Source organism: Oncorhynchus gorbuscha, linkage group LG11 (assembly GCF_021184085.1).
Source record: "Oncorhynchus gorbuscha isolate QuinsamMale2020 ecotype Even-year linkage group LG11, OgorEven_v1.0, whole genome shotgun sequence".
Classification (NCBI taxonomy): domain Eukaryota; kingdom Metazoa; phylum Chordata; class Actinopteri; order Salmoniformes; family Salmonidae; genus Oncorhynchus; species Oncorhynchus gorbuscha.
This window is the reverse complement of record NC_060183.1, coordinates 66,696,667-66,720,826: the sequence shown is the minus strand read 5'-3', so window position 1 is coordinate 66,720,826 and position 24,160 is coordinate 66,696,667. Positions and strand designations below refer to the sequence as shown.

General features: G+C 48.7%; 2 protein-coding genes across 3 annotated transcripts in view; both read right to left on the bottom strand.

Annotated features, from left to right (window-relative positions):
• Positions 1–23,980, bottom strand: part of LOC124047931 (laminin subunit gamma-3-like) — a 44,440-nt gene extending 20,460 nt beyond the window's left edge. Inside the window, exons 1-6 of one of the 2 annotated variants that reach the window (XM_046368278.1) lie at positions 23,753–23,980; positions 18,616–18,794; positions 13,335–13,530; positions 10,550–10,803; positions 9,077–9,153; positions 8,484–8,618 (exon numbers count right to left, since the gene is read on the bottom strand). In XM_046368278.1, coding sequence (XP_046224234.1) covers positions 8,484–8,618; positions 9,077–9,153; positions 10,550–10,803; positions 13,335–13,530; positions 18,616–18,777 — 824 coding nt within the window. In that variant the 5' untranslated portion in view covers positions 18,778–18,794; positions 23,753–23,980. Of the gene's footprint in view, positions 1–8,483; positions 8,619–9,076; positions 9,154–10,549; positions 10,804–13,334; positions 13,531–18,615; positions 18,844–23,752 lie in introns of those variants that run through there. The other variant, XM_046368279.1, reaches the window with a different exon arrangement.
• The window catches only part of LOC124047707 (laminin subunit gamma-3-like), a 187,714-nt gene continuing 185,325 nt past the window's right edge, over positions 21,772–24,160 (bottom strand). Inside the window, 2 exon segments of the mRNA XM_046368013.1 lie at positions 21,772–21,840; positions 23,753–23,931. Coding sequence (XP_046223969.1) covers positions 21,772–21,840; positions 23,753–23,931 — 248 coding nt within the window.

Genomic DNA, 24,160 nt, shown 5'->3' with positions numbered 1-24,160 from the left:
TGGGCCTTCTACAGTACATTTAGGTGACAACCACCTACGCTATGCAAAAACATTTTTTGCCAAAGAATTGTAGTTGAACATCGTCTAATGCATCTGTTGAATTAAATGTGCAATACAAAAGTGTAGTGCCTAGGCCTATTTTATTAAAGAAACCCTGGCTGTTGACATACAACAGATCGCAAAGCAGGGAATCTCCATTCCACATTGAGCTCATTTTTGAAAATGGCAAGTTCACTTTTTCCTCCATAAATGCATATCAAGTGCAAGTACGCTTCCCAGCAGCTCACATTAGCAGGATGGGGGGCCTTTTCATTAGGAAGGACATCTACCGTGGATAGCTAAAATAATGATAAACACTTCCTCAATTTAAATATTATATATCCGTCTTTCGGATGGACGTTAAACGGGTGTCCTGACTCTCTGAGGTCATTAAAGAGACATTAAAGATCCCATGGTACTTATCGTAAGAGTAGGGGTGTTAACCCCGGTGTCCTGGTTAAATTCCCAATCTGGCCGTCAAACCATCATGGTCACCTAATAATCCCCAGTTTACAATTGGCTCATTAATCCCCCTCCTCTCCCCTGTAACTATTCCCCAGGTCGTTGCTGCAAATGAGAACATGTTCTCAGTCAACTTACCTGGGAAAATAACAGATAAAAAATAAAATAAAATAAAAAATTAAACCTATGGGGACACCTATAGCCTACATTTGGCAGACCAGTACTCGTGGTCATTGTAGCCTTTTATCGTCTAGACGTTGATCTATCTTCATGCCTAGAATAAAAACCACCAGACTCATTTGAATGAAAAATAATAATAATTACATGGGGCAGTTTAGAAAAATAAATCCAGTGCAACTCTTCCTCTGGAATAAGGCACAATGCTGGGATAATCATGACATAACCAACGTCTCTAGTAATGCTGCAGCTGTCTCTCTATGTCATGTTTTGTCTTATATTGTCTTGTCATTTTGCTTTTCCTTCTGTTCGTTTTCCCCCTGCTGGTCTTTTTAGGTTCGTTCCCTTTTTTCTCTCTCCCTCCCTCTCTCTCTTCTCTCTATCGTTCCGTTCCTGCTCCCAGCTGTTCCTATTCCCCTAATCAATCATTTAGTCTTTCCACTCCTGTTCCCTATCTTTTCCCCTGATTAGAGTCCCTATTTCTCCCCTTGTTTTCCGTTTCTGTCCTGTCGGATCCTTGTATATTGTTCACCGTGCTGTGTCTTTGTATCGCCCTGTCGTGTCGTGTTTCCCTCAGATGCTGCGTGGTGAGCAGGTGTCTGAGTCTGCTACGGTCAAGTGCCTTCCCGAGGCAACCTACAGTTTATGATCGAGTCTCCAGTCTGTTCTCGTCATTACGAGTGGAATTGTTTTTTATGCTTTATTTACCGCTCCGATTTGTCTAGGAGTATTGCATATTTCCTTTGCTGGATTAAAGACTCTGTTTTCGCCAAGTCGCTTTTGGGTCCTCATTCACCTGCATAACAGAAGGATCCGACCAAAGAATGGACCCAGCGACTACAGACGCTCGTAACACTGCCGTCGAGATCCAAGGAGCCATGCTCGGCAGACACGAGCAGGAATTGTCTGCTGCTCGTCATGCCGTGGAGAACCTGGCCGCTCAGGTTTCCGACCTCTCTGGACAGTTCCAGAGTCTTCGTCTCGTGCCACCTGTTACTTCCTGGTCTGCCGAGCCTCCGGAACCTAGGGTTAATAACCCACCTTGTTACTCCGGGCAGCCCACGGAGTGCCGCTCCTTTCTCACCCAGTGTGATATTGTGTTCTCTCTCCAACCCAACACATACTCTAGAGAGAGAGCTCGGGTTGCTTACGTCATATCACTCCTTACTGGCCGGGCTCGAGAGTGGGGCACAGCTATCTGGGAGGCAAGGGCTGATTGTTCTAACAATTACCAGAACTTTAAAGAGGAGATGATTCGGGTTTTTGACCATTCAGTTTTTGGTAGGGAGGCTTCTAGGGCCCTGGCTTCCCTATGCCAAGGTGATCGATCCATAACGGATTACTCTATAGAGTTTCGCACTCTTGCTGCCTCTAGTGACTGGAACGAGCCGGCGCTGCTCGCTCGTTTTCTGGAGGGACTCCACGCAGTGGTTAAAGATGAGATTCTCTCCCGGGAGGTTCTTTCCAGTGTGGACTCTTTGATTGCTCTCGCCATCCGCATAGAACGACGGGTAGATCTTCGTCACCAAGCTCGTGGAAGAGAGCTCGCGTCAACGGTGTTTCCCTGCTCCGCATCGCAACCATCTCCCTCCTCTGGCTCAGAGACTGAGCCCATGCAGCTGGGAGGTATTCGCATCTCGACTAAGGAGAGGGAACGGAGGATCACCAACCGCCTGTGCCTCTATTGCGGACTTGCTGGACATTTTGTCAATTCATGTCCAGTAAAGCCAGAGCTCATCAGTAAGCGGAGGGCTACTGGTGAGCGCTACTACTCAGGTCTCTCCATCTAGATCCTGTACTACTATGTCGGTCCATCTACGCTGGACCGGTTCGGGTGCTACATGCAGTGCCTTGATAGACTCTGGGGCTGAGGGTTGTTTCATGGACGAAGCATGGGCTCGGAAACATGACATTCCTTTCAGACAGTTAGACAAGCCTACGCCCATGTTCGCCTTAGATGGTAGTCATCTTCCCAGTATCCGATTTGAGACACTACCTTTAACCCTCACAGTATCTGGTAACCACAGTGAGACTATTTCTTTTTTGATTTTTCGTTCACCTTTTACACCTGTTGTTTTGGGTCATCCCTGGCTAGTATGTCATAATCCTTCTATTAATTGGTCTAGTAATTCTATCCTATCCTGGAACGTTTCTTGTCATGTGAAGTGTTTAATGTCTGCCATCCCTCCCGTTTCTTCTGTCCCCACTTCTCAGGAGGAACCTGGCGATTTGACAGGAGTGCCGGAGGAATATCATGATCTGCGCACGGTCTTCAGTCGGTCCCGAGCCAACTCCCTTCCTCCTCACCGGTCGTATGATTGTAGTATTGATCTCCTTCCGGGGACCACTCCTCCTCGGGGTAGACTATACTCTCTGTCGGCTCCCGAACGTAAGGCTCTCGAGGATTATTTGTCTGTGTCTCTTGACGCCGGTACCATAGTGCCTTCTTCCTCTCCGGCCGGGGCGGGGTTTTTTTTTGTTAAGAAAAAGGACGGTACTCTGCGCCCCTGCGTGGATTATCGAGGGCTGAATGACATAACGGTTAAGAATCGTTATCCGCTTCCCCTTATGTCATCAGCCTTCGAGATTCTGCAGGGAGCCAGGTGCTTTACTAAGTTGGACCTTCGTAACGCTTACCATCTCGTGCGCATCAGAGAGGGGGACGAGTGGAAAACGGCGTTTAACACTCCGTTAGGGCATTTTGAGTACCGGGTTCTGCCGTTTGGTCTCGCCAATGCGCCAGCTGTTTTTCAGGCATTAGTTAATGATGTTCTGAGAGACATGCTGAACATCTTTGTTTTTGTCTACCTTGACGATATCCTGATTTTTTTTTCACCGTCACTCGAGATTCATGTTCAGCACGTTCGACGTGTTCTCCAGCGCCTTTTAGAGAATTGTCTCTACGTGAAGGCTGAGAAGTGCTCTTTTCATGTCTCCTCCGTTACTTTTCTCGGTTCCGTTATTTCCGCTGAAGGCATTCAGATGGATTCCGCTAAGGTCCAAGCTGTCAGTGAGTGGCCCGTTCCAAGGTCACGTGTCGAGTTGCAGCGCTTTCTAGGTTTCGTTAATTTCTATCGGCGTTTCATTCGTAATTTCGGTCAAGTTGCTGCCCCTCTCACAGCTCTTACTTCTGTCAAGACGTGTTTTAAGTGGTCCGGTTCCGCCCAGGGAGCTTTTGATCTTCTAAAAGAACGTTTTACGTCTGCTCCTATCCTCGTTACTCCTGACGTCACTAGACAATTCATTGTCGAGGTTGACGCTTCAGAGGTAGGCGTGGGAGCCATTCTACCCCAGCGCTTCCAGTCTGACGATAAGGTTCATCCTTGCGCTTATTTTTCTCATCGCCTGTCGCCATCTGAACGCAACTATGATGTGGGTAACCGCGAACTGCTCGCCATCCGCTTAGCCCTAGGCGAATGGCGACAGTGGTTGGAGGGGGCGACCGTTCCTTTTGTCGTTTGGACAGACCATAAGAACCTTGAGTACATCCGTTCTGCCAAACGACTTAATGCTCGTCAAGCTCGTTGGGCGTTGTTTTTCGCTCGTTTCGAGTTTGTGATTTCTTACCGTCCGGGTAGCAAGAACACCAAGCCTTATCCCGTCTTTTTAGTTCTTCTGTGGCTTCTACTGATCCCGAGGGGATTCTTCCTTATGGGCGTGTTGTCGGGTTGACAGTCTGGGGAATTGAAAGACAGGTTAAGCAAGCACTCACGCACACTGCGTCGCCGCGCGCTTGTCCTAGTAACCTTCTTTTCGTTCCTGTTTCTACTCGTCTGGCTGTTCTTCAGTGGGCTCACTCTGCCAAGTTAGCTGGTCATCCCGGCGTTCGAGGCACTCTTGCTTCTATTCGCCAGCGCTTTTGGTGGCCGACTCAGGAGCGTGACACGCGCCGTTTCGTGGCTGCTTGTTCGGACTGCGCGCAGACTAAGTCAGGTAACTCTCCTCCTGCCGGTCGTCTCAGACCGCTTCCCATTCCTTCTCGACCATGGTCTCACATCACCCTAGACTTCATTACCGGTCTGCCTTTGTCTGCGGGGAAGACTGTGATTCTTACGGTTGTCGATAGGTTCTCTAAGGCGGCACATTTCATTCCCTCGCTAAACTTCCTTCCGCTAAGGAGACGGCACAAATCATCATCGAGAATGTGTTCAGAATTCATGGCCTCCCGTTAGACGCCGTTTCAGACAGAGGCCCGCAATTCACGTCACAGTTTTGGAGGGAGTTCTATCGTTTGATTGGTGCGTCCGTCAGTCTCTCTTCCGGGTTTCATCCCCAGTCTAACGGTCAAGCAGAGAGGGCCAATCAGACGATTGGTCGCATACTACGCAGCCTTTCTTTCAGAAACCCTGCGTCTTGGGCAGAACAGCTCCCCTGGGCAGAATACGCTCACAACTCGCTTCCTTCGTCTGCTACCGGGTTATCTCCGTTTCAGAGTAGTCTGGGTTACCAGCCTCCTCTGTTCTCATCCCAGCTTGCCGAGTCCAGCGTTCCCTCCGCTCAAGCGTTTGTCCAACGTTGTGAGCGCACCTGGAGGAGGGTGAGGTCTGCACTTTGCCGTTACAGGGCACAGACTGTGAGAGCCGCCAATAAACGTAGGATTAGAGTCCAAGGTATTGTTGCGGCCAGAGAGTGTGGCTTTCCACTCGCAACCTTCCTCTTACGACAGCTTCTCGTAAGTTGACTCCGCGGTTCATTGGTCCGTTCCGTGTCTCCCAGGTCGTCAATCCTGTCGCTGTGCGACTGCTTCTTCCGCGACATCTTCGTCGCGTCCATCCTGTCTTCCATGTCTCCTGTGTCAAGCCCTTTCTTCGCACCCCGTTCGTCTTCCCTCCCCCTCCCGTCCTTGTCGAGAGCGCACCTATTTACAAGGTACGTAGGATCATGGACATGCGTTCTCGGGGACGGGGTCACCAATACTTAGTGGATTGGGAGGGTTACGGTCCTGAGGAGAGGAGTTGGGTTCCGTCTCGGGACGTGCTGGACCGTTCACTGATTGATGATTTCCTCCGTTGCCGCCAGGATTCCTCCTCGAGTGCGCCAGGAGGCGCTCGGTGAGTGGGGGGTACTGTCATGTTTTGTCTTATATTGTCTTGTCATTTTGCTTTTCCTTCTGTTCGTTTTCCCCCTGCTGGTCTTTTTAGGTTCGTTCCTTTTTTCTCTCTCCCTCCCTCTCTCTCTTCTCTCTATCGTTCCGTTCCTGCTCCCAGCTGTTCCTATTCCCCTAATCAATCATTTAGTCTTTCCACTCCTGTTCCCTATCTTTTCCCTGATTAGAGTCCCTATTTCTCCCCTTGTTTTCCGTTTCTGTCCTGTCGGATCCTTGTATATTGTTCACCGTGCTGTGTCTTTGTATCGCCCTGTCGTGTCGTGTTTCCCTCAGATGCTGCGTGGTGAGCAGGTGTCTGAGTCTGCTACGGTCAAGTGCCTTCCCGAGGCAACCTACAGTTTATGATCGAGTCTCCAGTCTGTTCTCGTCATTACGAGTGGAATTGTTTTTTATGCTTTATTTACCGCTCCGATTTGTCTAGGAGTATTGCATATTTCCTTTGCTGGATTAAAGACTCTGTTTTCGCCAAGTCGCTTTTGGGTCCTCATTCACCTGCATAACACTCTATCCCCACATCAAACTTCCCTTTACAATTAATTTGATAGTCAACTAATGTTAGGCGTTAGGCTATGCTATAATGTAGCCTAGACATTCTTTCTGATCGACTACAGCCAGGAAGATGAGCCTAGTTTAAAAAAAAATATGTTTTTAGGAAAGGAACTTGAACTTTGAGATTGCCGAAAGGCTAGTCTATTTGGCAATGACAAGGAGTGGAATGTTAGCTAAAGAGACTGGTACCCAGGCTAACTCCAGTGTGCTCTAAACAGCTGCTATAAAGAGTAGGATTCATGACCTTGTTTTGTGGGGCACCACTACAGCTAACACCACACCTGGGTCCTATTTGGGAGAAATATACAGAGGAGAAAAGGAGAGGAGCAACAACATTGTGTAAATGAAGTGCTGTGTTGAGATATTGCTTCTGTTTTTATCCATGCAGGTTAACAGGTTTTTTTGCACCTCATATTGAGCCTTTAAAATGATGTTGTGTTGGAGGAATGGTGGGGCAAGAAAGAGAGAGAGAGAGTGTGTGTATCTGAGTGTGTACTGTGTAGGTTTGTATGTATGTTTAGATTAAAGATTAGAGCGTTTAATAGTCAAATGTACAGGGTTACAGATGTATTACAGGGTACAGTGTAATTCTTGAGCTCTGAGCTCCAAAAATGCAGGACATATTAACAACTGTGGCAATGATACATTTCCATTGTGGTGGAAGCAGGGGGGGAGCACCAGGGAGGCGGCAGGAGGGAGACAGTGGGAGCAGGTTGCTGACTAGTTGTGGTTATTCAACAGTCTGATGGTCTGGAGGTAGAAGCTATTGGCCAGTCTTACAGTTCTTGCCATGATGCTCCTGTACTGCCTGTGTCTGAGTGATGGAAGCAGGGAGAACAGGCCATGGCTTGGGTGGCTCGGGTCCCTGATGATATTCTTGACCTTCTTGCGATACCTGGTATTGTAAGTGTCCTGGAGGGCAGACAGTGTGTGCACCCAATGGTGCGTTTGGCTGAGTGTACCACCCTCTGTAGCACCTTGTGGTCCGCGGCGGTGGAGATGCCATACCAGGCTGTGATGCAGTTCGTCAGTATGCTCTCGATGGTGCTCCTGTAGAACACTGTGAGGGCCCTCGGGGACGGGCCAGATTTCTTCAGCATCCTGAGGTTGAAGAGTCGCTGTCGTGGCTTCTTCACCACGGTGTCTGTGTGGTTTGACCGTTTCAGCTCCTCTGAAGTGTGTACGTCAAGAAATGTGAAGTGGTCCCATGCTGTGTGCCTGCCTCTTCCCTGTAGGCCATCTCGTTTTTGTTGGTATCCAGGCCTACTGCTGTTGTGTCGTCAACGAATTTGATGATGGAGTTGGAACTGTGTGTGGCCACGCAGTCGTGGGTATACAGGGAGTACAGGAGGGGACTGAGTACGAACCCTAGTGGGGCCCTCGTGTTGAGAATCAGTGTCAAGGAGGTAATGTTGCCTATCTTCACCCTCTAGAGGTGTCCCGTCAGGAAGTCCAAGACCCAGTTGCATAGGGAGGAGTTCAGTCCCAGGGCCGTTAGCTTTGTGGTGAGCTTAGAGGGTACTATATTATTGAAGGCTGAGCTGTAGTCAATGAACAGCATCCTCACATGTGTATTCCTTTTGTCCAAAATGGTAAGGGCAGTGTTCAGTTCATTGTCGATTGCGTCGTCCGTGGATCTGTCAGGAGTATCGGCGAATTGGAGAGGGCCGAGTGTGTCGGGGAAGGAGGAGGTGATATGGTCTTTGACTAGCCTCTCGAAGCACTTCATGATGTGTGTGTGTGTGTGTGTGTAACAGTATAATTTTAAACCGTCCCCTCGCCCATACCCGGGCACGAACCAGAGACCTTCTGCACACATCAACAACAGTCACCCACGAAGCATCGTTACCCATCGCTCCACAAAAGCCGCGGCCCTTGCAGAGCAAGGGGAACTACTACTTCAAGGTCTCAGAGCAAGTGACGTAACCGATTGAAACGCTATTTAGCGCACACCGCTAACTAAGCTAGCCGTTTCACATCCGTTACGTGTGTGTGTGTGTGTGTGTGTGTGTGTGTGTGTGTGTGTGTGTGTGTGTGTGTGTGTGTGTGTGTGTGTGTGTGTGTGTGTGTGTGTGTGTGTGTGTGTGTGTGTGTGTGTGTGTGTGTGTGTGTGTGTGTGTGTGTGTGTGTGTAATGTGTAGTTACTCACTGCTCTGTGAGGTTGCTGATGTATTCCTTTGTAGAGTTGTCCTCCAGTAGGTCCATCAGTAGAGAATAGGTCTGGTTGGAAGCCATGAATGCCTTGGTAGCTATAGACTCTATATGACCAGACATCTCTGTGTGGCTGACAGACAGAGAGAAAAACAGATAGGGTATTAGATATATGGGCCTGACAACCACACCTGGGTTCAAATAGTGTTTGTTTGACTTCAGCTTGGTTGATCTTGTCTGCCGCAATGGAACTGAATAGAACCAAAAATGCAAGCCCAAACCCTGCCCATCTGGCACTCCAGGCAGGTTTGATGAAACGCTTTCAATTATTTGACAAAAAAAGAACTGGTCTGCTGAAGAGAAGTGAAATGGATTCCAGCTATTGAGTTAATCTCTCCATTTCCTCTCCCTAGACTTAATGTATTACTTCTGCATAATAAGCTTTTGTATTGTTGTCATTGATTGAGGGTGTCTGTGGCAGGCCAGCCATTGTGCGATTGACAGATGGAAGAAGCAGGGCCTACATTAGGGGAGATGACCTTTGTTTGCCATAATTGGCCACTTAAAGTCTATTGAACTCAACTGACTTACCTTTTCATAAGGACCTCTGATTGGTTCACCGCTGAGTTCCATCGGTTGGGCACCGGTGGCACCTCGAAAGGAATGACCTTTGGAAAGCATAGAAAAAATGAATGAAATGAAAGCGTGCAGAGGTGGCAGGCTAGCAGACAAAAGAAAACTGTCTAAGGACAAGGTGCTACACATGCTCTGGATGGGATGTTACGTCAGTTGATTTAAAACCTGAATCGTGACCATGCACAGTTATTAGCTAACCTTACATGACCCCAGGACCAGTGTTAAACTCACAGAAAGTAGACTGACTCAATAAAGTCATTTCAGAAAGTCATACTGAAGGCTCCAACTACAGCACATATTCACTCACTAACGTATACAGAGTCAATGTTTCCATTTATAAGTCCTAGTGCATAAATGTTGACTATTTCACTGTGTGACATTTCTTTTGAGAAAGTGCTAATAAAATAGAGGAAAGTGAATCACAGTATATGACACGCAAAGATGTTCTCTTCCTATTTCAGAGCCGTTCTGCTTGTTAATGTGGAATTGCAATGCTCTGGCTCCAGGCTTACACACACACACACACACACACACACACACACACACACACACACACACACACACACACACACACACACACACACACACACACACACACACACACACACACACACACACACACACACACACACACACACACACACACACACACACACACACACACACACACACACACACACACACACACACACACACCGCCAAAACAAGCGCTCTCATTTCCCCAAAACCACATAGGCAGCCATATTCATAATAGATCCCAAGCTGCTGCTAGTGAGCATGGAGCGACTGGGAAAAGCTTGAGCTGTGGGTGCAGAACAAATTGTTAATTTCATTTGAGCGTCAGTCAGAGAAACTGTGTGCTCTCTCTCTGCTCTCTCTCTATGGTAGGGATATGGAGCTTCAGAGGGAGAAATACTGCACTTTAGCCATCACTGTGGATCAATACATTACACCTCTACTGAATCATCAGTATCCGTCCCAGGATAAAAAATGGCAAAATACTTGAAATGGACAAATGACTATCGACCTCGTCAACATACAGTGCCTTGCGAAAGTATTCGGCCCCCTTGAACTTTGCTACCTTTTGCCACATTTCAGGCTTCAAACATAAAGATATAAAACTGTATTTTTTTTGTGAAGAATCAACACCAAGCGGGAGACAATCATGAAGTGGAATGACATTTATTGGATATTTCAAACTTTTTTAACACATCAAAAACTGAAAAATTGGGCGTGCAAAACTAAATTTCAGACATAATTTTCCCTTACGAAAAATGCATCAACCCCTACAAAAATGTTGATGAATTAAAATAATTATAATTCACATTTCCTGTTGCTGTAGGATTATTTCCTGGCTGTAGCAAACTGGCTCAAATTAAGATCTGACATCTGTAATAAGGACAAAGTGAGAGTAAATGTCCCACTGACCATGTTGTCCAGGTCCAGTGTTGCCTGCTTCAGCTGTGTCTGTGCACTTCTGACCACTGATAGAGTGTCACCAAGGGTACTACACAATGTTCTCCGCCCGTCCTCCTTCCCCTTCTCCTTTTTCTCCTCCTCCTGCTCTTCTTCCATGCTGGCACTACAGTTCATAGCTGGGGTAACATTGTGCAGCTGGGCTGAGAGAGTGTGTGTAGACGTCTCCATGAGAGCAAACTGTTTAACCAAGGCTTCCTTTGCCTCTGCAGAGAAACAGAAAAACACTGATGTGATAGAAAAACACACAGCATGGATCGTTAAATGGATCCTTTTGATTCTATTTCAATGTTATTGTTATTTAGGACAGAAGTACTGCCAGACCCTTTATAGTAGGACTTTGTAGTGGAGCTGTTGCCTTTGATTTGATTTGATATATATATATATATATATATTTTACCTTTATTTAACTAGGCAAGTCAGTTAAGAACAAATTCTTATTTACAATGACGGCCTACATATGATCATGGATTGCATGTGGTCAGTCGTCAATTCAGACTGAATTCACTGTTTGTGCTAAAAACGCTCTCTGTATGTCCAGGTGCCTTTGGTTATTGTTGTAGCTTTATGGTTAAGTTGATTATTGCAGTGTGCCTCGCTGGTGTGACCTTCTGGCTCTATCTGTGAGAGGAGGGTGTTTACAGCATCCTCTGTGGGATGTTATCCTGCGTTTGTGTGTTTGTCTCTCTCTCTCACTCTCGCGCGCTCTCACTCTCGCGCTCTCTCTCTCTCTGTATGTGTGTGTGTGTGTGTGTGCGTGTATGTACAGTACCAGGCAAAAGTTTGGACACACCTACTTATTCAAGGGTTTTTCTTCATTTTTACTATCTTGAAGGAGTTCCCACATATGCTGAGCACTTGTTGTCTGCTTTTTCTTCGCTCTGTGGTCCAACTCATCCCAAACCATCTCAATTGGGTTGAGATCGGGGGATTGTGGAGGCCAGGTCATCTGATGCAGCACTTCATCACTCTCCTTCTTGGTCAAATAGCCTTTACACAGCCTGGAGGTGTGTTGGGTCATTGTCCTGTTGAAAACAAATGATAGTCCCACTAAGCACAAACCAAATGGCATGGCGTATCGTTGCAGAATGCTTTGGTCGTCAGGCTGGTTAAGTGTCTTGAATTATAAATAAATCACGTACAGTGTCACCAGCAAAGCACCACCACACAATCACACCTCCTCCTCCATGCTTCACGGTGGGAACCACACATGCAGAGATCATCCGTTCACCTACTCTGCGTCTCACAAAGACACAGTGGATGGAACAGAAAATCTCAAATTTGGATTCATCAGACCAAAAGACAGATTTCCACTGGTCTAAAATCCATTGCTCATGTGTTTTGGCCCAAGCAAGTCTCTTATTCTTATTGGTGTCCTTTAGTGGTGGTTTCTCTGCAGCAATTCAACCATGAAGGCTTGATTCATGCAGCCTCCTCTGAACAGTTGATGTTGAGATGAGTCTGTTACTTGAACTATGTAAAGTATTTATTTGGCCTGCAATCTGAGGTGCAGTTAATAATGAATTTATCCTTTGCAGCAGAGGAAACTCTGGGTCTTCCTTTCCTGTGACGGTCCTCATGAGAGCCAGTTTCATCATGTCGCTTGATGGTTTTTGTAACTGCACTTGAAGAACCTTTCAAAGTTCTTGAAATGTTCTTCATTGACTGACCTTCATGTCATGAAGTAATGATAGACAAATGATAGACTGTAATTTCTCTTTGCTTATTTGAGCTGTTCCTGCCATAATATGGACTTGGTCTTTTACCAAATAGCGCTATATTCTGTATACCACCCTTACCTTGTCACAACACAACTGATTGGCTCAAACGCATTAAGAAGGAAAGAAATTCCATAAATGAACTTGTAACAAAGCAAACCCGTTAATATAAATCCATTCCAGGTGACTACCTCATGAAGCTGGTTGAGAGAATACTAAAAGTGTGCAAAGCTGTCATCAAGGCAAAGGGTGGCTACTTTGAAGAATCTGAAATCTCAAATATATTTGGATTTGTTTAACACTTTTTTGATTAAAACAGAGCAGTGTAGCCTTTTTAGCAATGTGGCGGTGTACCGGCGTGCTGTGGGGAGCGGTCGGACAGGCATAATCCTGATTAGAGTTCTCATCATAATGAAGAAGAGGGATTCAAAATTCACTAGCTGCATGTCTGTCATACAAACAGGGATTAAGATGGTCACACACAGTCTTGCCTGCTATGAACTGTATTGTTGGAATTTAGCCTCCATTCGATCTATGTCAATGAGCCTGTAAGACTTTTATGGTACTTTCCCCCCCCTGCTCATAAGATAATGAGAAAGTCAGCAAGTGTGGAGAGAAGATTGTAAGGCTGGTTGACTCCTGATTCATGCTGATTCTGTCTCTTTCCATCCCATTATGTTTGGTTTTATCATTATATTGTTGTGTTACATCTTTAACAATGTCAAGCTGAACAGTCAGCTAGGCACGGATAGTCATTCCGAGTGCAGCTTGGTGTCCACTATTCTATACTAGATACTAGGTACTAGGTATACTAGACAGTCCAGTATGGGATAGCATGATGGTATTGTTATCTACAGTATGAGCTAGGCCATGTGTCAGGTATAATGGCCAAATAGGAGCACAGTGGTAAACAGCATTGGCAGTCAGATTTCTGCTGACTGGTTGAATGAAAATGACAAACTGTTAGAATGTTTTCTGATCGGTCGTGTGGAATGAGTGGGTGCCTGATGATTGGTTACCTTGGATAGCCAGGAAGTTCTCCAGCGCATTGGGCAGGCTGTCCTCCCCCTGATGCCCACGCTCGTAATGCTGTCGCTTGTGAAGCTGTCGCATGTGATACTCCCGCACATGATGGTGGTTCCCGTAGCCCCTCCGGCAGTCGAAGCGTGCTAGGAGATTCTCCAAATCCTGCAGCCGAGCCTTCAGCCTCCCTGCCTGTATAGGAAAACATCAGAACAGCAGACAATGGAGGATTTGTGGGAGAGATTGTCAATGATAAAAAAAATATAAAGCCAGGCCTCTGTGATTAGACACATTCCTGGCTGGGGTGCCAAACACGCTCAGAGTAGGCAACTAGCAGGCTCAAACTGTGTGTGTGTGTGTGTGTGTGTGTGTGTGTGTGTGTGTGTGTGTGTGTGTGTGTGTGTGTGTGTGTGTGTGTGTGTGTGTGTGTGTGTGTGTGTGTGTGTGTGTGTGTGTCACTGCTAAGCACTAGCAGGTGAGCAGGTTGGTGGAGATGGCACTCCTTTACTCCTGAGTGGCACAGCGGTCTAAGGCACTGCATCTCAGTGCAAGATGTGTCACTACAGTCCCTGGTTCAAATCCAGGCTGTATCACATCCGGCCGTGATTGGGAGCCCCATAGGTGGTGCACAATTTGCCCAGTGTTGTCTGGGTTTGGCTGGGGTAGGATGTCATTGTAAATAAGAATTTGTTCTTAACTGACTTGCCTAGTTAAATAAAGGTTAATTTACAGAAATTATAATAATACCCTTTAATCTATTCACTGCAAACCCCCCCCCCTAATAGGTAAAATCACTGTTCTTAATCTAGGCCAAGTACCACAATTAGGCTACTCACAATATTAGACAATAGTGTATCTTGTGTTTTAAATTATCCTTCATACAGCACAAGTGAGGAAAGAAAAGGATTTATTCCTGTGTCTTTACTGTCCCTCTATCTCTCTCCACCCCCTTTTTTTCTCTGCTGTCTTTAGAAGGGATGAAGGTGTGCAGAAAGCCAGCAGTGAGAGAGAGACAAAAAGAGATGAGAGAGAAAACACAAACTACTTTAGCAAGAACAAGTATACTTTACAGAAACTACAAAATTCTGCTATTAGATGTGCCTGCCACTGTATAGAGTCTGGAACAAACGGTATGGGACATGTATTTGGTGCTGATCTCTGGAGACATGAGAAATATACTGGATCATTAAAGCAACTGTCTGCTATCCAAATGGCACCCTGTTCCCTATATAGTGCAGTGCACTACTTTTCACCATTTGGGATGCAGTCAGTGTCTATTTCTGTAGCTGTTTTTGTATCAGTGACTTCACATTGACTTCAGTCTGATTTATTATTCATCTTGGTTTTTGAAGAGGCCAGATGGCCACCATTGTTAGACTACAAACACACCCTTGGGTAGGAGTTTGAATAGACTTACTAATTGTTGTTTTGGAGCAAATTTCATTATGCAATGGCGATGGGTCAATAACAACAGAGGGGGGGTATAAGGGGGCCTAGTATATGTGACATGTTTTTCTGGGTTTTATAATAAAGACATTTACAGTAATTTAACTGTGCCAGTGAGCAAGGGGGGGGGGGGTATAAATACTCTCATGAGTGCCAGGTAGGTAAGACCTTTAACTATGATGGCTGTGCCCTAAGTAACATGCAAGGGATCGGGTCGAGAGCTTCGAGTTGCTCGTCCCTCCTCCAAATCACTAAGGGCTTAAATTGGTCCACACACGCACAGACGTGAAGAAGGTGTGACAGTGCCTCGTACCCCTCTAGTTCCTGCCCTTGTTATCATGGAGGTGCTTTCCTTGAGCATGATATGCCGGCATAGAGGTGGAGGGGCAAGACCATGCAGGATCTTAAAGACAAGGCTTGCATCTACATACTGCTTAAAGCTATCCAGACTGAATAAATTATGTTTGTGGATGATGTAGTAGGCTTGATTACCAACAATGACAGATCAGCCTACAGGGAGGAGGTGAGGGCCCTGGATGTGTGGTGCCAGGAAAATAACCTCTCCCTCAACGTCAACAAAATGAAGGAGCTGATCGTGGACTTCAGGGAACAGCAGAGGGAGCACGCCCCAATATCCACATCGACGGGGCCGCAGTGGAGAAAGTGAAAAGCTTCAAGTTCTTTGGCGTACATACAGTATTACTGACATTCTGAAATGGTCCACCCACACAGACATTTTGGTGAAGAAGGCGCAACAGCGCCTCTTCAACCTCAGGAGGCTGAAGAAATTTGGTTTGGACCCTAAGACCCTCACAAATATTTACAGATGCACAATTGAGAGCATCCTGTCGGGCTATATTACTGCTGCCTGGTACGGCAACTGCACCACCTGCAGGGCTCTCCAGAGGGTGGTGCGGTCTGCACAACGCATCGCCACTGACTGCCTTCCAGGACATCTACAGCACCCGATGTCACGAGAAGGCCAAAAAGATCGTCAAGGACATGAACCACCCGAGCCACTGCCTGTTCACCCCGCTACCATACAGAAGGCGAGGTCAGTACATGTGCATCAAAGCTGGGAAAGAGAAGCTGTTTTTCAGTCTATCTTAAGGCCATCAGACTGTTAAATAGCCATCACTAGCCGGCTCCCACCCGGTTACTCAACCCTGCACCTTAGAGGCTGCTGCCCTATACACATAGACATTGAATCACTGGTCACTTTAATAATGGAACACTAATCACTTTAATAATGTTTACATACTGCTTTACTTATTTCATAAGTATATACTGTATTCTATTCTACTGTATGTTAGTCTATGCCACTCCAACATTGCTCGTCCTAATATTTAGATATTTTGTAATTCCATAATTTTAGAACAGCACCGCCCTCGATTGCATGGCGCTACAGAGGGTGTTGCGGACAGCCCAGTACTTCACTGGGACCGAGTTACCTGCCATCCAGGACCTCTATATCAGGTGGGGAGAAAGGAAGGTCCGGAAAATCATGACTCCAGCCATCCAAGCCATATACTGTTCTCTCTGCTCCGCATGACGAGCGGTACCGGTGCATCAGGTTCTGACACCAACAGGCTCCTGAACAGCTTCTATCCCCAGACCATAATACTGATAAACAGCTAACAAAATGACTACACTGACTATATGAGTTAACCCTTGTATTTATTTTGAAGATGGCTAGTCAACATACCCCTATACATACTGTATCTACCTCTATCACTTCAGTATCCCTGCAAATTGTAAATATGGTATTGGAACTGACCCTGTATATAGCTTTTACTTTCTCCTGTTATTGCATATTTTTATTTCTTGTGTGTTTTTGTTGTATCATATTTTATATTTAGTACTATATTGATATTGATTACTGCTTAGTTGGGATTAGAGCTTGCAAGAAAGGCATTTCCCTGTACTTGGGCACGTGACATCAAAACCTGAAACAAACTCAGCCTGCATGCCACAGAGAGGCCCAGATAGCTTGCAGCGAGTGTGGGAGAAACAACCGGTGGAAGAAATGACCGGAAGGAGAATTGGTGATTTCAGAGGGGGTTAGACTACTAAACTTGAGTGGGAGGTTTGATGAGAGGGGCGGCCAGATGAACAGGGTGGGTGACTTGAAATCGTGCATTCAGATTCACAGATTCTATTTCCAGTATTGATTGAGATACATTCCTGTATGATGATATGGCCTCTTAGTGGCTTAAAGCCTCATGTGTCTCATCTTAATAGCACCCTCTAGTAGCTCATAGCCTCGTGTCTCATCTTAGTAGCACCCTCTAGTAGCTCATAGCCTCGTGTCTCATCTTAATAGCACCCTCTAGTAGCTCATAGCCTCGTGTCTCATCTTAATAGCACCCTCTAGTAGCTCATAGCCTCGTGTCTCATCTTAGTAGCACCCTGTAGTAGCTCATAGCCTCGTGTCTCATCTTAGTAGCACCCTCTAGTAGCTCATAGCCTCGTGTCTCATCTTAGTAGCACCCTCTAGTAGCTCATAGCCTCGTGTCTCATCTTAATAGCACCCTCTAGTAGCTCATAGCCTCGTGTCTCATCTTAGTAGCACCCTGTAGTAGCTCATAGCCTCGTGTCTCATCTTAGTAGCACCCTCTAGTAGCTCATAGCCTCGTGTCTCATCTTAGTAGCACCCTCTAGTAGCTTATAGCCGTGTGTCTCAGCTTAGTAGCACCCTCTAGTAGCTTATAGCCTCGTGTCTCATCTTAGTAGCACCCTCTAGTAGCTTATAGCCTCGTGCCTCATCTTAGTAGCACCCTCTAGTAGCTTAGAGCCTCGTGTCTCATCTTAGTAGCACCCTCTAGTAGCTTATAGCCTCGTGCCTCATCTTAGTAGCACCCTCTAGTAGCTCATAGCCTCGTGTCTCATCTTAGTAGCACCCTGTAGTAGCTCATAGCCTCGTGTCTCATCTTAGTAGCACCCTCTAGTAGCTCATAGCCTCGTGTCTCATCTTAGTAGCACCCTCTAGTAGCTTAGAGCCTCGTGTCTCATCTTAGTAGCACCCTCTAGTAGCTTATAGCCTCGTGTCTCATCTTAGTAGCACCCTCTAGTAGCTTAGAGCCTCGTGTCTCATCTTAGTAGCACCCTCTAGTAGCTTAGAGCCTCGTGTCTCATCTTAGTAGCACCCTCTAGTAGCTCATAGCCTCGTGTCTCATCTTAATAGCACCCTCTAGTAGCTCATAGCCTCGTGTCTCATCTTAGTAGCACCCTCTAGTAGCTTATAGCCTCGTGTCTCATCTTAGTAGCACCCTCTAGTAGCTCATAGCCTCGTGTCTCATCTTAATAGCACCCTCTAGTAGCTCATAGCCTCGTGTCTCATCTTAGTAGCACCCTCTAGTAGCTTATAGCCTCGTGTCTCATCTTAGTAGCACCCTCTAGTAGCTTAGAGCCTCGTGTCTCATCTTAGTAGCACCCTGTAATAGCTCATAGCTTTGTGTGTCTTATCCTAGTTTTGTGAAAACAAAACATTATGTGCTGAGCCCAGCCGTTATCTTACTACTGATTTTGGCTGATAAATACTAAATTCAGTGTTTGTGACTATTTATCCATGCAACATAACTGTAACAATTTACTAACTTTAAATGTGGCATGAACACAACCACTCATGATGTTTTCATCGGATTGTCAAACAAATCACTTTAGAAGTAAGTTACATTCTCACTTTCAACTCCAGCATCCGAACAGTGCACTGTAACTATCTCACCACAGAATGCATCTGAGCGAGCAAAACAGAACCACTCTTACTATCCATGTATATGATGCTTTCTGGTCAAAAAGAGTATAGCAGACAGACAGGAGCAACACTCTTACCTGCTCCTTGGCTAGCCCATAGCAGACGTGGCACCCCTCACACTGGTGTGTGACTCTGTTGTGGAAGTAGTTGAGCTCACATTGGTCACACCTGTACCCCACGAAGCCCTGGCGGCAGGGACAGGTGCCGTTCTTGTGGCACTGCATGGAGCTGGAACCCATTGGGTCGCAATTACAGGCTGAGAGGAACAGGGGGAGGCAGGGGTGGAGAGAGGGACAGGGGAGGCAGGGGTGGAGAGAGGGACAGGGGAGGCAGGGGTGGAGAGAGGAACAGGCAGGGGTGGAGAGAGGGATAGGGGGAGGCAGGGGTGGGGTGGAGAGAGGGACAGGGGGAGGCAGAGGTGGAGAGAGGTACAAGGGGAGGCAGGGGTGGAGAGAGGGACAGGGGAGGCAGGGGTGGAGAGAGGAACAGGCAGGGGTGGAGAGAGGGATAGGGGGAGGCAGGGGTGGGGTGGAGAGAGGGACAGGGGGGGAGGCAGGTGGAGAGGAGGAGAGAGGTACAAGGGGAGGCAGGGTTGGAGAGAGGGATATGGGGAGGCGGTGGTGGAGTTAGGGACAACGAGAGGCGGTGGTGGAGTTAGGGACAACGAGAGGCAGGGTTGGAGAGAGGGACAGGGGGAGGCAGGGATGGAGAGAGGGACAGGGGAGGCAGGGGTGGAGAGAGGAACAGGCAGGGGTGGAGAGAGGAACAGGCAGGGGTGGAGAGAGGGATAGGGGGAGGCAGGGGTGGGGTGGAGAGAGGGACAGGGGGAGGCAGAAGTGGAGAGAGGTACAAGGGGAGGCAGGGTTGGAGAGAGGGACAAGGGGAGGCAGGGGTGGAGAGAGGGATATGGGGAGGCGGTGGTGGAGTTAGGGACAACGAGAGGCAGGGTTGGAGAGAGGGACAGGGGGAGGCAGGGATGGAGAGAGGGACAGGGGGAGGCAGGGGTGGAGAGAGGAACAGGCAGGGGTGGGAGAGAGGGATAGGGGGAGGCAGGGGTGGGGTGGGGGTGGAGAGAGGGACAGGGGGAGGCAGGGGTGGAGAGAGGGGCAGGGGGAGGCAGGGGTGGAGAGAGGGACAGGGGGAGGCAGGAGTGGAGAGAGGGACAGGGGGAGGCAGGGTTGGAGAGAGGGACAAGGGGAGGCAGGGGTGGAGAGAGGGACAAGGGGAGGCAGGGGTGGAGAGAGGGACAAGGGGAGGCAGGGGTGGAGAGAGGGACAGGGGAGGCAGTGGTGGAGAGAGGGACAAGGGGAGGCAGGGGTGGAGAGAGGGACAAGGGGAGGCAGGGGTGGAGAGAGGGACAGGGGGAGGCAGGGGTGGAGAGAGGAACAGGCAGGGGTGGAGAGAGGGATAGGGGGAGGCAGGGGTGGGGTGGGGTGGGGTGGAGAGAGGGACAGGGGGAGGCAGGGGTGGAGAGAGGGACAAGGGGAGGCAGGGTTGGAGAGAGGGACAAGGGGAGGCAGGGGTGGAGAGAGGGACAAGGGGAGGCAGGGATGGAGAGAGGGACAGGGGGAGGCAGTGGTGGAGAGAGGGACAAGGGGAGGCAGGGGTGGAGAGAGGGACAAGGGGAGGCAGGGGTGGAGAGAGGGACAGGGGGAGGCGGGGGTGGAGAGAGGGGCAGGGGGAGGCAGGGGTGGAGAGAGGGGCAGGGGGAGGCAGGGGTGGAGAAAGGGACAGGGGAGGCAGGGGTGGAGAGAGGAACAGGCAGGGGTGGAGAGAGGAACAGGCAGGGGTGGAGAGAGGGATAGGGGGAGGCAGGGGTGGGGTGGAGAGAGGGACAGGGGGAGGCAGAAGTGGAGAGAGGTACAAGGGGAGGCAGGGTTGGAGAGAGGGACAAGGGGAGGCAGGGGTGGAGAGAGGGATATGGGGAGGCGGTGGTGGAGTTAGGGACAACGAGAGGCAGGGTTGGAGAGAGGGACAGGGGGAGGCAGGGATGGAGAGAGGGACAGGGGGAGGCAGGGGTGGAGAGAGGAACAGGCAGGGGTGGAGAGAGGGATAGGGGGAGGCAGGGGTGGGGTGGGGTGGAGAGAGGGACAGGGGGAGGCAGGGGTGGAGAGAGGGGCAGGGGGAGGCAGGGGTGGAGAGAGGGACAGGGGGAGGCAGGAGTGGAGAGAGGGACAGGGGGAGGCAGGGTTGGAGAGAGGGACAAGGGGAGGCAGGGGTGGAGAGAGGGACAAGGGGAGGCAGGGGTGGAGAGAGGGACAAGGGGAGGCAGGGGTGGAGAGAGGGACAGGGGAGGCAGTGGTGGAGAGAGGGACAAGGGGAGGCAGGGGTGGAGAGAGGGACAAGGGGAGGCAGGGGTGGAGAGAGGGACAGGGGGAGGCAGGGGTGGAGAGAGGAACAGGCAGGGGTGGAGAGAGGGATAGGGGGAGGCAGGGGTGGGGTGGGGTGGGGTGGAGAGAGGGACAGGGGGAGGCAGGGGTGGAGAGAGGGACAAGGGGAGGCAGGGTTGGAGAGAGGGACAAGGGGAGGCAGGGGTGGAGAGAGGGACAAGGGGAGGCAGGGATGGAGAGAGGGACAGGGGGAGGCAGTGGTGGAGAGAGGGACAAGGGGAGGCAGGGGTGGAGAGAGGGACAAGGGGAGGCAGGGGTGGAGAGAGGGACAGGGGGAGGCAGGGGTGGAGAGAGGGGCAGGGGGAGGCAGGGGTGGAGAGAGGGGCAGGGGGAGGCAGGGGTGGAGAAAGGGACAGGGGAGGCAGGGGTGGAGAGAGGAACAGGCAGGGGTGGAGAGAGGGATAGGGGGAGGCAGGGGTGGGGTGGGGTGGGGAGAAAGGAAGGTCCGGAAAATCATGACTCCAGCCATCCAAGCCATATACTGTTCTCTCTGCTCCGCATGACGAGCGGTACCGGTGCATCAGGTTCTGACACCAACAGGCTCCTGAACAGCTTCTATCCCCAGACCATAATACTGATAAACAGCTAACAAAATGACTACACTGACTATATGAGTTAACCCGTGTATTTATTTTGAAGATGGCTAGTCAACATACCCCTATACATACTGTACTACCTCTATCACTTCAGTATCCCTGCAAATTGTAAATATGGTATTGGAACTGACCCTGTATATAGCTTTTACTTTCTCCTGTTATTGCATATTTTTATTTCTTGTGTGTTTTTGTTGTATCATATTTTATATTTAGTACTATATTGATATTGATTACTGCTTAGTTGGGATTAGAGCTTGCAAGAAAGGCATTTCCCTGTACTTGGGCACGTGACATCAAAACCTGAAACAAACTCAGCCTGCATGCCACAGAGAGGCCCAGATAGCTTGCAGCGAGTGTGGGAGAAACAACCGGTGGAAGAAATGACCGGAAGGAGAATTGGTGATTTCAGAGGGGGTTAGACTACTAAACTTGAGTGGGAGGTTTGATGAGAGGGGCGGCCAGATGAACAGGGTGGGTGACTTGAAATCGTGCATTCAGATTCACAGATTCTATTTCCAGTATTGATTGAGATACATTCCTGTATGATGATATGGCCTCTTAGTGGCTAGGGCTCATAGCCTCGTGAAAGCCTCATGCATCTTCTAGTAGCTCATAGCCTGTGTCTCATCTTAGTAGCATAGCCTCGTGTCTCATCTTAATAGCAGTAGCTCATAGCCTCGTGTCTCATCTTAATAGCACCCTAGTAGCTCATAGCCTCGTGTCTCATCTTAATAGCACCCTCTAGTAGCTCATAGCCTCGTGTCTCATCTTAGTAGCACCCTCTAGTAGCTCATAGCCTCGTGTCTCATCTTAATAGCACCCTCTAGTAGCTCATAGCCTCGTGTCTCATCTTAATAGCACCCTCTAGTAGCTCATAGCCTCGTGTCTCATCTTAGTAGCACCCTCTAGTAGCTTATAGCCTCGTGTCTCATCTTAGTAGCACCCTCTAGTAGCTTATAGCCGTGTCTCATCTTAGTAGCACCCTCATCTTAGCCTCGTGTCTCATCTTAGTAGCACCCTCTAGTAGCTTATAGCCTCGTGCCTCATCTTAGTAGCACCGTGTGTCTAGTAGCTTAGAGCCTCGTGTCTCATCTTAGTAGCACCCTCTAGTAGCTTATAGCCTCGTGCCTCATCTTAGTAGCACCCTCTAGTAGCTTAGAGCCTCGTGTCTCATCTTAGTAGCACCCTCTAGTAGCTTATAGCCTCGTGCCTCATCTTAGTAGCACCCTCTAGTAGCTTAGAGCACCCTCTAGTAGCTTAGAGGACGTGTCTCATCTTAGTAGCAGCCTCGTGCCTCATCTTAGTAGCTTATAGAGCCTCGTGTCTCATCATCTTAGTAGCAGCCTCGTGCCTCATCTTAGTAGCTAGTAGAGCCTCGTGTCTCATCTTAGTAGCACCCTCTAGTAGCTTATAGCCTCGTGCCTCATCTTAGTAGCACCCTCTAGTAGCTCATAGCCTCGTGTCTCATCTTAGTAGCACCCTCTAGTAGCTTATAGCCTCGTGCCTCATCTTAGTAGCACCCTCTAGTAGCTTATAGCCTCGTGCCTCATCTTAGTAGCACCCTCTAGTAGCTTATAGCCTCGTGCCTCATCTTAGTAGAGCCTCGTGTCTCATCTTAGTAGCACCCTCTAGTAGCTTATAGCCTCGTGCCTCATCTTAGTAGCACCCTCTAGTAGCTTAGAGCCTCGTGTCTCATCTTAGTAGCACCCTCTAGTAGCTTATAGCCTCGTGCCTCATCTTAGTAGCACCCTCTAGTAGCTTAGAGCCTCGTGTCTCATCTTAGTAGCACCCTCTAGTAGTTTATAGCCTCGTGTCTCATCTTAGTAGCACCCTGTAATAGCTCATAGCTTTGTGTGTCTTATCCTAGTTTTGTGAAAACAAAACATTATGTGCTGAGCCCAGCCGTTATCTTACTACTGATTTTGGCTGATAAATACTAAATTCAGTGTTTGTGACTATTTATCCATGCAACATAACTGTAACAATTTACTAACTTTAAATGTGGCATGAACACAACCACTCATGATGTTTTCATCGGATTGTCAAACAAATCACTTTAGAAGTAAGTTACATTCTCACTTTCAACTCCAGCATCCGAACAGTGCACTGTAACTATCTCACCACAGAATGCATCTGAGCGAGCAAAACAGAACCACTCTTACTATCCATGTATATGATGCTTTCTGGTCAAAAAGAGTATAGCAGACAGACAGGAGCAACACTCTTACCTGCTCCTTGGCTAGCCCATAGCAGACGTGGCACCCCTCACACTGGTGTGTGGCTCTGTTGTGGAAGTAGTTGAGCTCACATTGGTCACACCTGTACCCCACGAAGCCCTGGCGGCAGGGACAGGTGCCGTTCTTGTGGCACTGCATGGAGCTGGAACCCATTGGGTCGCAATTACAGGCTGAGAGGAACAGGGGGAGGCAGGGGTGGAGAGAGGGACAGGGGAGGCAGGGGTGGAGAGAGGGACAGGGGAGGCAGGGGTGGAGAGAGGAACAGGCAGGGGTGGAGAGAGGGATAGGGGGAGGCAGGGGTGGGGTGGAGAGAGGGACAGGGGGAGGCAGAGGTGGAGAGAGGTACAAGGGGAGGCAGGGTTGGAGAGAGGGGCAGGGGGAGGCAGTGGTGGAGAAAGG